General features: G+C 45.5%; 1 protein-coding gene across 5 annotated transcripts in view; it reads right to left on the reverse strand.

Annotated features, from left to right (window-relative positions):
* Positions 1 to 15,806, reverse strand: part of LOC8035454 (zinc transporter 2) — an 83,244-nt gene that overhangs the window by 12,270 nt on the left and 55,168 nt on the right. For all 5 annotated transcript variants that reach the window (XM_040504918.2, XM_029990708.4, XM_002411319.5 and 2 more), the window contains exons 5-6: positions 14,205 to 14,397; positions 7,911 to 8,016 (exon numbers count right to left, since the gene is read on the reverse strand). In XM_040504918.2, the coding sequence (XP_040360852.1) occupies positions 7,911 to 8,016; positions 14,205 to 14,397 (299 nt within the window). The remainder of the gene's footprint in view (positions 1 to 7,910; positions 8,017 to 14,204; positions 14,398 to 15,806) is intronic.

Consider the following 15,806-nt stretch of genomic DNA (forward strand, 5'->3'; position numbering starts at 1 on the left):
GTTGAACACACCACTGAAATAGGACCCAACACGGGAAACCAGATCGACTGCGTATTTTCTCCGCACAATGTCCGCTCGAGAGGCAAAAACATTGTCCTATGTGCAAGCTTTCCCAGTGTATCTCCTCCCATCTGAGGATTGCCCACCACGCTGAGAATGGCCAGCAATTTCTGCCACTCCGCTCAGTCTGCTACGGTTCAGAGGGGCAAGGTCCAATCTTTAGCCAAGACCAATCTTTAGCCCAAACTCAACTTTTTGCGACTTCATCAGGAAATGCCATTCTCAAGCCAATTTCTATATACCATTTGTAACAAATATATACCACAACACATTTGATGTTTTCTACGTGACTTAAACTGAAGTTCACCCAATAATGATGTATCTGTGTGGAATGATGTTCGTTGGGTTTCAGATTTTTGTGAAATTGAAGAAGTTTTAGCTTTTACGTTTTCTTCCGTAAAAAGGAAGGGAAATTCGACCTCACTTCAAGTACAGTTCCACCAGAAATTAATCGAAGGTGGACATCGGACGACCACCGAATGAGAAGAGGGGAACGTTGAGGCGGGTTAGCTTGACACTTCCCAGATAACGAAGCCATAGTGCCGAACTTTCGGCGTCACTCGACGCAGGGCACAAATTGGCCACGAGTGCTGCTTCGTCGTCCGACCGAGATTCGTGCCCAGTCGGTGAGAACAAGAGTCCCAGCCAGACACTGACGCCCCATAGTGCCCGCAACGCGTCTTCGAATGGCACATGTAGCGTCCCATCCGCATCCGTCGGGCAGAAGTCGAGGGACCGCTTTTGACAATGAATCGAACGCGCTGGTCGGAGAAACATTTTGGGTCTCACGCTGATGCAGCGCTCGTGTCCAAACTGTGCCCCATGTTGGACTTTTCTGGGTCATGTAAAAAAATTTGCACTCTGGCTTTGTTATCCGGGAGGAGTTAGTCGACTGCAGTGACATCGATCGCGGAGATTTATACCGATGCTCGGCGCTGCATGAGTTTGCCGAGCGCAGTGACCTTGCGGATTTGCGAAACCCGCAACAATCTTGCGCATTGTGCGTTTGCAAAATCAACATCGCCTATGGTTCGGCCTTGAAACATTATGAAGGTGGATGGGACTTTGCAGGGATTGCCAGTCAGTTGGATGAGTGGGCAGTAAAGCCATTTTCTGCTCACAATAGAAAGAACCTCGATTTCGTGCATTTAAATTTTCAGCGATCAACGCCGAGAGATTTCTACAACTGCTATTGGGGTTCACTCAAATGATGAATGCAATGTAATGTTGCACCTCTTCTTCATTTGTCTTATTTCCAAACATGCCAAACATACCTGAATCTAGGTTGACTTTTTCAGAGCCAAAGTCTACCCATCTATTTTTCCCACAAAGTATGTGGCAAGCAACTAAGTAAAATAAAATTGAGTCGAAAATATGACCAGGCCTGGAATTGCGTACACTTAGTGCTTAGAGTCGTGGTGCGTGCCACTTTTTAAGGTCCACATGTTGTCTACGCACAATTATTCGCTGGGCTATCCCTGTAAATGGCAGTGATTGGCTCTCCATATGCTGCTCCCAGGAAAAGCCGGCAACCTTTTTAACATTAGCGGAAAGAGCACAGATTCAACCCCCATTTACCCATTGCATGAATATGTGTAATCAGCTTCACCCAGTCACATGCTACAATTTAGCCAAGAGAAATACAGAATTGTTAGAGTACTGTCTCATGACTGCATTTTTACAGACTGTGCCTGGTTTCTGGCCTGCTATGCCTGTGTCTTCAATTACATCTGGAGCTTCATTCAGTTTGAATTCAACGGTGCCACAGATGCACCTGGTTGTCAATCATAAGCTTAACAATGAACAAAGTTTATTTCGAAAGGGCCGTTAATTGATCAATGATCGTTAAGAAGGGTACTGCGGTGACTAAGCCAGTCTACTGAAAACAAATATTTTGGGGCCCATATAATAGGTAATAATGTATTGTGTTTAGAAGCAGCCATTCAAAAGCTTTGTTGCCCACAACACTTCTGTGTGCATGCATTTTCTAGTGTATGTTTTTTAGGACAGTATACAAAGGAGTTTTTTTTTCGTACCTAAGTCGATTAGTTTTAAAGAGGCAACTTGCATTAGCATTATTATGGCCCTGGGGCTAAGTTGGAGGTCGTGGGGGCCACTAAAAAAAGAGGCAAAATCGGTAAGTAGTTAGCTAATCTACTTAAAAGAATTAGATGCCGCTACTTACTTGTTTAGTCTCAATTTGAAGACTCATACAGTCGAACCCAATTATATCGAACACAGGCATATAGAATTATTGCCTATATTGAACCCTTGTAGAATTGCGATAAAAATTCCGCGCACTTTAAACCACTTATGTCGAACATGACTGGGCTTGTAACGGACACATCAAACTCTCCTGCGCCGGACCATGTAGGGCAACGTGGCGTTGCCGATCCCCACGTACGTGCCCCCCGCCGCCTGCACTCGGTTGGCTACGTCGCTTCGTTGCATTCCTGTCGTTTCACTCGTCTCCTCCCAATAGTGATGGACACCAGCGTGAAGAAACGGACATCGGCGAGGACGACGTCGTGGGAACCGCAGCAGAACTAAAGGCTCTGTTATACTCCGATGTAACGCGTGCACGCGTGCGAGCGCGTCACAGCGATGTCACATCGGCGAAAACACGACGATCTATACTCCGGCGTCGTGGCGTAACCGACGCGACCGGCGGCGTTCGACGTAGCCTGACCGCCTCGACGCCAAAATGGAGCATGCCGTATACCGCGCCGGCCGCGCCAGCGATGCCGGACCAAGATGCATCACGCACTGGCAGCCCTCGCGCGGGAAGCGCACTGAATACGAGCAATAGCAGACGACAGGAGCACCACTCTGTGTGCCGTCATGTTTGAAGAATCGGACTCGGTCGTCGAGAAGCTCATCGAGGGAATTCGTCCTGACCCGTGTGTCAACGACACGAGGAAGCTTGAGTACCGTAGACCGTGCGCTTGTCAAAGATGTACCTTATGTACATTGACCGCCTACGCTTGCGACACAGGCGGTGCACCAACAGTGCAAGCGCGAGTTTTCGTCGTGCAAGGTACGTCCACGCCATCGCTCGAACTTGGCGCTCAAGAAGCGCAAGGATTTTCGTCTGCTCTTCAAAACGAAAAGGAACCGGAAGTGGCGCACTCTCGCAAGAAACGTGCCCTCGTAGTCAAGATTTTGCGCATGCGCCGCGCCGGCAGCCCACCGACACCCGCCGCGGGAGCCGCTAGAGCCGCCGGAGTATAAAGAGGCCGAATTTTTGACGCGCGCAGTGTGACTGACGTGACGTAGCCGACTTCGGCCAGCGTTTGCTTGGGCACGCGTTACGTCGGAGTATAACAGAGCCTTAACCGACACTGAGATCGCCACTGAGGTTGTTTAGGAGCGGCCCGTTGCAAGCCGAGTCCTGCAGACGCCGAAGACTCTATACCGTTTCCGAGCTCAAGCGAAGCCATTGCTGCTGTGGCCCTGCTGAGCCGCCACTGTGGCGCCGTTGAGGGAAGCGGACTCGCTCTCTTGTCAACTGTTTGGATACCGTGGAGCGGGCCGTTAACAGGTATGTGACGAGTTTGAAAATACAGGCTACACTTATGCAGTTCTTTTCACAGATATAAATTATTGATATCCTTTCAAGGAAGTGTTCTGATCAAAGGCGAAGTGCAGGCTGGTAATAGCTACGAGTTAGCTTGTGACTATGTTGGCCTCGTTGCACTTACATGCGTGTTTCACAGTGAAGCTGTTAAAGGGAAGCTACGGAGCTTCTTGGAAAAAATGAGTTAGAAGTGAATTCTAGTGTATTTTTACCCCATGAACCAGAATACCCAAACCATTTGCTGCGCAAGTATTGTTAAACGCGAGAAAAACGCAAAAGACAGTCGCTGTACGTGACGTCATCGACGGATCTTTTGGCTGCCCAAGGCTAGGGAGGCGGGGCTTCAGTCCTATTTTGAAATTGCTCGTACGGCTGTCCGGCGCGTCGCATTGAAATATAATTTTGATATGTGTTATTCTAAAGGCCAAATGAACGCAATTCGAGCGTTTTTTCTCAAATGTAGAACTGCCCCATCTTCCCTTTAAGGGCTATTGGCGACGTGCGCGATCGAAAGCGTCGCTGTGGTCGGCCCACCACAGTTGGCCAAATACTGACTATGACGTCAGCAAAGGATGTCTCATCGACGGAAATAAGAGGAATGCAAGAACTTCAATTTAGGCGGTGTTGGCAGTGTTGCTTTAAGAGCGCTACGATTTCAAGCTTCTACCATGCCCATTAGAAACACCATCGAACTTGTTGTTCACAAGATAACGACGTCACGAAAGGTAACCGAACGAGGGCGCCACCGAAACATCTCGACGGTAATAGTCGGTTACAAGTCAAGAAGGTAGAAGAAGCGCCTCCCACAAGCGTGGTGCACCTGTTTCAAATCCCTCCGCAGTTGAAAGAAGAGTTCACTGGAAATGCACCTTGTTCCGCTTCAGTGGATAGATATTGGCTACAGAGTGATGCCAACTTGTCTTTGACCCCACTTTCTAAGAAAGCGACCTTTGCATTTATCAGAGGGGGAACCGAGCCCCTGAAAGCAGCCTTTGTATCCATCGTAGGGGGAACCTAATCCCCGAAAGTCGTATTTGTTTCCATTGGAGGGAGAAAACTCTAACCTCCCTTTCGTGGCTTCCACAATGATAAGTCAAAGTCGAAAGATAAGGCAATTATGTACAGAAAGGCAAGACCCTCCTCGCGCGTTACCGCGACGTCATTGAAACGATGGGACGCTATTGGATGCGGAGGTGGCGGAAAGATATACGATTCCTTTTGAGGAGCATTTGCCGCTACTTCTTGACCTGTAACTTACTACAGTATAGACCACTTACAACGTAACCGCTTATAGTGCAGGACCGGGTATAACGCGGTTTTTTTAAACCACCGGTTCGCCTCCCATAGAACTCCACGTAATTACATACCGCTTAAAACGCAGGCGCGCGAAGGGAAATACCGGTTATAGTGCGGTTTCTGGCACAGCCCGCCGACCGCGCCGACGACCGGAGCAGCGAGCACGCTTCCCTGTGCGACACTAGATAACGGCGCTGACGGCGCGAGCCGCAAGCGTTGCGCAAGCGGCACTCGCGGGGCAAGGAGGTTGCTCGAAGAAGCGGGAGAAGCGAAGAGAGAGGCTTCAGTTGCCCTAGCGACGGAGGGACGCACGCACGTGTCGTTCACGTGCGTGCTGTGCGTGCGTCCCTCCGCTTCCTTGAAAACATCCGAAGCAACCGCAACGACAGACCAATCGCAGGTCGAGAAGTGTTCGCGCGCGTCGCATGCCGGTCGCGGGCCGGCTGCTTCTCCGCAAACATGGCATCGGTTGTGATCAACGTTGTGATCGTCGTCTTAGACGGCGTTCATCTCATCGTTCCGCGTAAAAGCGCTATCCTTCACTGTGAATTTTCGCTGTGTGTCGCTATGATAACCCAGCACGTACTAGAAGGGAAGATCCACCTACCCGAGCGGCGATGTCGTGGCGGCGCTCTCAAGACGGCAGAAACGCCCGTGTCGTCGTGTTTGTTTACTTCGACTACAGTGGTGATTTCTAAGCATTTGTGTGCTCGAACATCGCCCGGATTTCTTATTTGGCGCATTTCATGCGTGTCCTCAAGTTCAAGGTATTACTGGCGCGTACCGTATGAAGGATGCGAATTTTCACGCGTTTTCATCTCCGGAGAAAAGTGATTAGGGTTAGCAATCCTGAACGCTCGCAACGTCCGTCCGCAACCCGCGACGCCGCTAAAAGGCTGCGCCAGGCGAAAGCCGCTCATTTCTTTCAAAATGTGTGACACACTTGAGAGAGAAGTGTACTAGTCTGGTGAAATGGGTCCATATCACAAGAGCGAATGACATTTTAGCGAACGGCGACATTTGAGCGAATGGTCGTTTTAGCGAATAACGGGGGCGCGCGTTAACCCATCCGTCGCGCTGCGCTTTACGCCGCTTCGCGGCGACAGCCTGCGGCAACTCATTACAAAAATATGAACTCACTTGGCCCACCCGAAAACGCCGCTTCGCGGCGTCCGACTATTCGCTAAAGTGTCGTTCGATGAAACGTGGGCGTTCGCTAAAACGTCATTCGATCAAGTGAGTGCCTCCCTGTCTCATGGCATGTATTTTGGCCTGAAAAATTGATGTTTTGGTTATAACGCGGTACCGCTTATAGTACGGATTTTCGCGACTCCCGCGACATACGTTATATGCGGTCTACACTGTATACCCCTAATATCGTGTCCGTAGACAAGCAGTGTGTCGACAAAAAACTTGAGCTAGTTCAACATCACCCTACGTCATCGTCTCACCTACCAGTCGTGAGTGTCCTGTGTCCCGTGATGTCGAGATTGCGCTAGCGCTCTTATCAGTCGCCCTTTGGACTCACGATGGGTTGGCCGCGCGCCGCTCGTTCGAAGGAAGAAGAGCGGGAGCACAAGAAGCGGCGATATGTGCGGCAGCGCGAATGGCCACGCAAATGCTGCGGAGCCGCTATCGCCTTGAGTTCTACCGCGTCGAGTGGTTCCGTATTCCTTGCGAAACAAGAGCAGATCACTCGTTTAAAACGCTGCCAAGAACAGAAGCGGCTACGTGACCGGCGCAAGCGGGCCAATGCCACGGACACTGATCGTGCCATGGAAGCCAAGCACAAGTGCAAGGCCCAGCAACGACAGGACGCCACGCTGGCTAAACAGTTTTTATAAAAAAAAGTTGGAAGACACCTAAGCCCTTCTTATGAGTCGCGAATGCGAAAGCATGTATGTCCAATGAAACACCGCGGAGTGATCCGCGGAGTTTTGTGGCACGAGTAATGTTTTCGAGTTGTGGCAGAAGCACCGGCGACGATGTGGATGCTAGAGGCGGCGCCATGTTCGTCGGTGACAAGACGAGCAGAAGCCTCCAAGCGTGCGCCGTGTCCATTTTAATTGGCGCGGGGCTCGTAGTGGCATGGGGTTGCGGCGGTTAATTTTATCGGCGCGCTGGTGGCGCGGACACGCAGCCCCATCTGGCGGCGGTCATTGAAACTGACGCGTGCAGCGGCCAATGAGAGCCTCGTTGCCGCGCGCCAGCCAATCGGACCTTTGGGATCAGGGAAACTAGGTGCCGTATTCACGCTTCAAACTGATAACGTCGGCTCGCTCAATGGGACACTTAATGCTTTCGCATTAATACTTGAATTCCACCATAGTACAGCTTCGCTGGTCTTCCATCTTCACCAGAGTAGAAAGGCTCAAAGGTCTTTTTGCTTCATTTTGTGTATTGATTGCTATATTGAATTATTTTATGAACGCTGTTTGATATAAGCAAGCTTGACTGAACAAGGGGGACAATGCTTGCCCCGTAGTGCCCACTACGAAGTTTTCAATCCGAACTTTGCAGCGTGGCTAGACTGTAACAAGGTCGGGCATCCCTTTTCAAAATATATTACGCCGTCAAAAGCAAAAATTTTAGAAGTTGTTTGAAACCTTGTTAGCTAGTTAGCTAACTAATCAATTCATTTCACCTCTTTACTAGTGGCTGCTATGGTCACCAGCTTGGCTATAGGACTAAAAAAAATAAACACAAGTTTCCTTTTTTTTTTTTTTAATTCTAGACATATTAAAGCAAGAACGCATTGTATATGCGAGTGTGTTAAATCTGCACTGCACTCAAACATCGAGAATAAAAATGGAACTATTGTATTATTGAGCAAGTGCAGTGCTGAAGTCAAATGCAGCACAATAGTATGTTCCTTGCACTAGCTTTAATGAAAAGTGGGCATTGGCCATAAAATTGCGTCATTACTTTCTCGCCATAATAAACAGGAACAAAAGGCAACTGGAGGCAAAGCTCATACCTTCCATAAGGATGACTACAGCATCCCTCAAGATGGAAACTGTTGTAAACAGAACCAGTGCAGAGAACACAAAGGTGCATATTGGATCAGCAATCTTGTACTCTGGCTGAAAAGACAAATTGAGAGGCAGAAACAGAGAAAGCAATTGAAGCACTTGCAACAAAAGCGAAATAAAGATGGTAGTGGGGAAATTATAGGAAGCAAACATTTATGAGTCAACATGGTGCATGTTCAGTACTAAAACTTATAGCTACGGTTCCGTGTTTTCGGAGTTTATTTCTCGCGACTAGAACTTGTAGCTAGGGCAGGGTGTCTAGCAAATTATAATTTTGAAATTCCCCGACTTTCCAGGTTTTCCCTGACCACTGTAGAGGCGGTTAAATATACAAGACCATTACAACACAAGGCATTGAGCACTGTGAGGATAATTTTGCATGGGCTTAATCCAACTTGCATATTCCAAAATGTTTGGGTTCGTCCAGTCCGGATTAAACGAGCACTTTCTTGCCACCGACATCGTCAGTGAAGGTGTCACTTCCGAAAACACAATGAAAACACGACGCTCAACCACACACATCAATAACCAAATGGCAGCATGGCCACCAGATGCACACCTTCGGATACTTTCGGCTTAAGGCTTGGATTAGATTGGGGTCTGCGGCTTTTCCATTTGTTCCTAAATCTAGTAGCTCTAACTAGATCTAGCCTAGTGTTGTGCCCTCAATCCAATCCAATCCAATCCAAGGCCTGAACTGGATTTGTTGGCTGTTCCCTTTGCATCGGGTAGCACACACTACACTGGGTGAGCAGGACCCACGCTCCGCTCTAAGCATAATTTATTGCCTATTTTTCTGCCCTTAAGTCCTCGTCAAAGCTGAGGGCACTCGATGGCATTTCCGGCTCATTTTTCCTGACTGGGCTCACTTTTTGACGATATCCCTGACAATTTCCCGATTTTTCCCAGTAATTAAAATTTCCCTGACAATTAACGGTCGCTAGACACCCTGAGCTAGGGTTTCGTGTTTTCGGAGTTTATTTCTCGTGAAATTAAGAGGGTGTTTTTCGGAGTTTATTTTACGCTAAAAATTTGGGGTTTATAAAAGTTTATGAAGGCGAAAGCCTTACTTGTCTCATTGAGCAAGAAACTGGAGTAAATGGCCATAAAAACGCAATTGCACAACACGCGCTGCTCAATTGAATGCTCAAGGACGATGCTGTCCTTGGCATCGTCCTTGCGGTTGTCCTAGACCTCTAGGATGACCTCACTTGTCACAGTATGTGAAAAACGAACGTCGGCATTGTGATGGCCATAAAAATATGTCACCAAGTGTCATCAGCACGATGTCGTAAAGCGTCATCATACGTCATCAGCGTGATGTCACCACCGGAGCGCCGTGTGCAAAAGATGCACTTCGGACTTCATATCTGCTCCCTGTGTGCTTCGTGCAATGGCCTGTGAGGCGACCGCGTCAACCTCGACATCGGCGTCTACATGTGCAGTGGCTTCCGCAGGTGAACATGGCCGCCATACGCAAATACGACACAGCCTCCTCAAGTGTCCTCCTCCAGGCGTCACTCTCGACGTCGTCCTCTAGGCATTGCTCTTGACGTCATCCTAGAGACGTCCTAAAAGTCGTCCTAGAATTTGTCCTTGACTGGCTTTTGCTTTCCCACATGTAAGCAGTCTTAAGTGTACTCGTGTAATTCTCTTGTTCGATTCCCAATTCTCTGAAATTATAAATTTATTTTGCTGTTTTCCTAATTTAAAAAAAAAGTTAAGAAAAAAAATTAAGTAAATAATGTCTGGGTACCATGAGTTGTTGTTCTGAAGGAACCTTTGAGAGCTAAAAAGCAAACCCCTTTTCTCATTATTTCAAGATTTCAAAGGAAACTGAAGTTGCATCCCCCAGGACCACTCATCTTATGCTCTTTCAAAGTTTGTTTCAGAGTTTTTCGAATAAAATTTAACTGACGGAAAATTTACCAGCGAGCGTTTTTCGAATTTATCTGAAAACACTGAACCCTACCTATAGCTTAGTGTGTATGTTCAGTTCTAGGACTTAGTGGCAACTCCAGCGAAATCGACGCCGCGTAGCGCGAACGCCGAGAAGAGAGAGGAGGTCGTTTTAACTCTGTCGCCTGCTATCGCTGCTTCTTTCCCGTAGGCAGCATAGAAAAAAACATTGTTTCCAGTAATTATTTTATGCTTCCGCTGTGTCATTCCTAAGCACTGACTAGAAGAAGGTTCTTAACGTCGAAAAATTGGTTTGCTTTGATATGTAATACCGATTCTATGCTGCAATGCAAGACAATTATGGTGGTCCGCGTGCTGAACGACGAAAACGACCTCCTTTCGTCCGCCATTTTGCCTGACCAGCGTTCCCCCTATAATTATATTGGAGTCGCAGATAGCTTTTCTGGCCACTAGGGGAAATGACTGGGACAATTTTGGGACATATAATAGTGAAACCTTAAAGCAGTAAAATGAGTTTTTTAAGGTTGTTTCACACACTTGCAATTGCTTACGACTGGAGAGGCTAAAAACTGGTTTTAAGCCTAAGAGGCTTGAAAGCTGGTCATGGCATAGTCGGTCGCAGTCAAAGACAGGTGCGTGAATGAGCCTTTTGGAAGGCATAAATGGCCAATGGGTTTCCGCAAGGATTCGAAAAAATATTTGTTAACCGGCTGCTTCCCCTAACATTGGCCAAACTTTTCCTGTGAAAATTATGCATCACAGAAAAAAATTATTGCTGCTAAATTGGTTACTGTTGAGGGGCCAATTTAGGGAGGTATGCTGTTTTTAGGATAATTATTTTCTTACATAGTTTTGCATAATTAGGTTTTAGGTTGGTAAAAATAAACATTGGTTCTAATTAGAAACTTCCTGAGCATCCACAAAAGCCACTAAATCAGTCATTTTTTGAAAGACTTGGTGTGCATGGGAAGTGTGGTGGTACAAAAAGTTGCCACTTTCCCTACAGGTGCAAGTCTGCAAACAAAAATGCAGATAAAAAAAAAAAAAAAACAGAAAAAATTTGCAAGTGTGTCAGATTAGAGATGCATTTTTCGGGATCCGGAAGAATGAAGCACTAACTCCAAATCTTTCTAAAATTGACTATAGTCTAGTAGTTTTTCATGATGGCCATCAAGTTTATAATTGAACTACATCTATTCATTTTCACCCATTAAAATGTTAATTAAGCAAGTCGAGTTTAAAACCTACTTGTCCTAAATGGTATTACCTAAAAATATGCTAGGCCCCTTGACAGTGACCAGTGCAGTATATTTTGTTTCTGAGTAAAGCATAGGTTTTACGTAAAATATCTGGTCTATGATTGATAATACACTGGGTATATTGCTTTCAGATATGATGCGCTTGTGATCATCACAAGCATGCCATCACTTTCATCCCCTGATGCATGTGAGTGACACTCGACACTTGGAAGCGTAAAGTGTATTTTTGCTACAGAAACTTCACAGCAACCAACTGCACACGCTGTACAGGTGACAAGCATATCACTGTCAGAGGTTGCTCTAGCCATGAAAAAGATCATACAGGTGCCAGCTATGTCAGTCCCATGCAAACATTTCCTTAGTCTGGCAGGGATGATCGTCAAAAAACAGGGAAAGCAGTTGTTCACAAAATGGGGTGCATACATTTTTGTCTGTGGAACTGAGCAACAAACTGCAAGCGAATCATCTCCAAGTCATGTTTCGTTCGAGACCAAGATACTTCTATTTATTTGTGCTTGTTTCTATGGTTGCAAATACCCCCACTGAAAAGCAAACTTTACATTTTTTTTGCTGTATATGGCATCAATGAATACCATATTTTTTTAAATTATCACTTTATTTATATAGTATAATGAAAAAGTGACAAAACTAATTAACTGATTATTCATTTATTAATGGGTCAATTGATTGGGTATAATTAAGGAAACTGGAAAGATATTTTATCAATCCCTGGCCTTATCAAAGCTCAATCTCTAGTAACCAGACAATTAACTCAATATAAAAGTTATCTAAAAAAAAATATTTATTCATTACACTTGATTGATGGCCCCTATTGGCCTCGAGATCGACCTAGTGGTGGTGCTACGGTCACGCTATCATCATCATGGAAGCGGCGATAGAAGCATCACTGCCCCATAGGCTCTCCACGTTGTATGTACACTCTTGTATTTATTTTGTCGCATTGTATCGGTGGGAAAACAATATTAGCGGTAAAAGATGCGGTACTGCTTGGTGCTTCAATAAATATTGATTTGTGTTACCAGCGTAAGGCCTAAATTTAAATAATCACTTGTGCAGATGCGTCGTCTGCTCCAGGCAGACATTGGGAAGCATGGATCACCATGACGAATGCCTGTTTTCGGGTGAACTGGGTTGTTTATGTTAAATATGTTTCTTTTAATAAAGGTGTAATGGTTTACCAGCGTAGAAATTTAACAAAACAAGGAATTCCAACCCGGATACTTACATAATTCTGGTACTGTGGGTTGTGGAACTGCAAATCCTATGTATACATTTTTTTTTTTTTTTTTGCATAACTTTTATTTTTTGCATTAATATCAATATTTTGCATTGAGAGAAGTTAGTGCTGTATTGAAAATTATCATGCTTTTGCTAGCTTTTATGAGTTAGAAAGTTCCGCTGCAGCCAAGATTCTCCTTTACTGTGCCATGGCGTAGGTAAGTTTTTCGGAGTCGGAACAATTTTACTATGTTGCGGTGAGGACAAAGTGCCTGTTCTAGTTACGATACGCAAACTGTTTGTTGGCAAGACAACTGCGGCAAGTGAAACAAACTGTTCTAATATATGCCGCAAGCGGAATAAACGAGTGTAACCGAGCAACGCAGCAGCGTGCCTGTTATTAGATGCTCTTCTCGGTAGTGTGGGTTCATCAATGCGCCATCATGACATAGTAAAATAGTCAAAATAATGTGTGGTTTTACCGTTTTTCATGTAATATGACTGGAGAAAGATCAAACAATGGATTCATTAACTGACTAGTCTATTAAAAAAAGAGTGGCGATCAATCGGGTTAATTTTTTATTCAACACCCATCTCTTATCAGCATTCAATGCTTTATGAAAGCTATGGATTGTGAGAGATAACAAAAATGTATAGGACCAGCAGTTCTACGAACCACAGCACTAAGAGTATGAAAGCATTTGACTTAATATTTATCGCTTTGCTGAATTTCCACGCACACTTGAAACGATACAACACAACCTTTAGCAAGAAGAGAAAACATAAAAAAACAAGCATATTATAGGGAGGGTTCCAGCTCAGCTAGAAAGAGGCTTGCGTCGTCGAGATCCATGCTTCTGAACGTGTGCCCGTGGCAAACGACGCACGGCGATACCCCCTTTCACATGTTACCAATTTCGGCCGCACAGTGGCGACACTGTTCGATCTGAAGGCGAATAAGAGTGTCAGCACAAAATAAAAACAAAAAACGAAAATGAGCTCCACAGAATGCAGGCATTTGACATTTCCTCAGCAGCTCTTCAAATGTTCGCAACTGCATCCTTAGACTGGAGTGTTCAGCCACTGGTGTGGCTGAACACTCCAGTCTAAGGATGCGGAAAAAGCCCGATAAGGTACCGAGATAAAGTGGCACGCTCGAGGCAGCCCAGATATGACCATGTATAAGGCAGCCTACTCATAACTGCCGTGTCCACAGCAGTATGTTGTAAGTGGCTGACAGCACAGTCCTTGGCAGTATTTGGAAAACACTTCCAAGCAACATCCTTGCGACGACATCTCGTGCCATATTCTATTTCAAATGTCGCACACAGCACCTGAGAGTACACTAATTTTTGTAGTTTTTTTTTGTTGCAATGCTGCAGCTTGCCTGAAACATGGTGGTACACAACCAGATACACATCAATGAAGCCAAAAATTTAAAACAAGTAGGTCTTTCAGAGGGTCTCTCCTCAAGGTTTCTCCGAATAGATAAGCTTCAGCTGAGTGCAGTTTATGAAACAATTTTCCCCGAATCTGCCTGAATTTAACGGAATGGAAGAAAGAATGAACTTCACGTAATATAACTTTATGACAAATTATAAAAGCAAGGTGGGGAAGGGGGCATTTCTTTGTTTGGCATGCCACCTGGGCATGCCACACTGCACGTGTACGACCAGCCCTCATGCAAGCTCGATGCGTCATCGAGGATGCTTTACCCGGCATCGAGGATGCTTTACCCGTCACCTTCTGATCCCTGGTGCAACAATGGCTGGAGGTTTCAAACTGGAAGACCTAAAGATGTTAAGCTCCGAGCATCCACACCTTGTACTTGATGACGTATGCCGCAATCAGCACACCAATGCTCTGCAGGAGGTCGCCCAAGACATGGATGAGAGCAGCCCTGATGTTGATGTTGGACCTCTCGCTGTGGCTGTGGCCGTGAGAAGACCGAAGTCCATGACTGTGGCCGTGGCTGCCCCCCACGGGGCACCAGCCATGCAGGATGAGTCCCATGCTGCAGGCAACAACTGTCACTTGGAAAAAGCATAAACTTTCAACCATAAGCAAGTATAATTTAGAATGATCCCATTAAAAGTTTAAGATCATCTTTTTACTTCCTTGCTCTCTTACACAGAGTGTTTGATTTTAAATTGAACAGATTTATTAAAAACAAAAGTCGTTATATAGGTATACTACGCTGTCTGTGCAGGTGAGCAATACGGCCAAGGGGAGATAATAAAGGAAGCTAATCGTCATAAGTCAAATAATTAACAAAAATTTGTTTTTGAACCTATTAACTAGTGAAAATAAACATACATTTCCAATTACAAACTTGCTGAACGTCACTTAAACCCCTAAATTAGTAAATTTTTTTGAAGACTTGAGACACTTGCTAGTGCGTTAAAGTTGCCACTTGCGCAATGGGTGCAGTGCTGGTGGTGCAAAAAGGCGCACAATAATCTTTACATCCGTGTGTTCCATTGAGGTAGAGGGGCCTAGAGCGATAAACTGGCAGCTGAAAGCGACCCCCGATTGGCCGCCGCCATGTTGCACATTTCTGACCACTAGACACGTGACCTTAAAGTTTCACGTCTTAATTTTAACGAAGTACCGTGCACAAATAATTGCTTATTGATCTTTAATAACAGTGCTGACGAGATAAGTTATGCTTTGTTTGTTTTAAGTTCAAAACATGCTTTTACGACAAAAACTCAAGCAGCTTCGCAATGCCTCTGCTAGACGCCGTCAGCTGCGGTGCTGTATTTCGGGTTTTTATCGGAGCTACACTGATCTCTGGGGCTAACAGTATTGAAAAAATAGTTTATCATGTTTTTTAGAGCGATCACAATACAAATCTCGGCTCAGTTTTGCGTAAAAGCCTCAGGATTTGGTACGGTCACGTGTCTAGTGGTCAAGATTGTACAACATGGCAGGAGCCAGGGGGGGGGGGGGGGGGGGGGGGGAATCACTTTTGCCTGGTGAACGGGATACCAGAATATTGCTATAAGCCCTTCTATCTCATTGGTGTTTCCGCGCTGCCATCGCTGCACCCACTGCACGAGTAGTAACTTTGATGCACTCAAACACTTCCCGCTTGCTTCAAGCCTTTCAAAAATTTACTGATTTAGGAGTTTGAGATGATGCTCAGCTGTTTATTTTCACTAACTAAAAAGGTAATAGACAAATTTTACTTAATCAGCAGACTTATCGTTAGGGTTAGCTCTCCAAATTATAATTCAGACTGTATATTGTTTGCTTATCAGTAACCTTTGAAGGGCAATATTCAATTACAAGCTTTGGTTTGTTGTTATACAGCGGAACCATAATTAGAGTCAAAGGGCTATTCACAGATCTCAGAGGTATCACCTGTAAGGGCCAATGAAAAGAAAAATGTTTTTTTTAAACAATCTAACTGGGACACGC

Source organism: Ixodes scapularis, unplaced genomic scaffold, assembly GCF_016920785.2.
Source record: "Ixodes scapularis isolate PalLabHiFi unplaced genomic scaffold, ASM1692078v2 PGA_scaffold0__279_contigs__length_252992795, whole genome shotgun sequence".
Lineage (NCBI taxonomy): Eukaryota > Metazoa > Arthropoda > Arachnida > Ixodida > Ixodidae > Ixodes > Ixodes scapularis.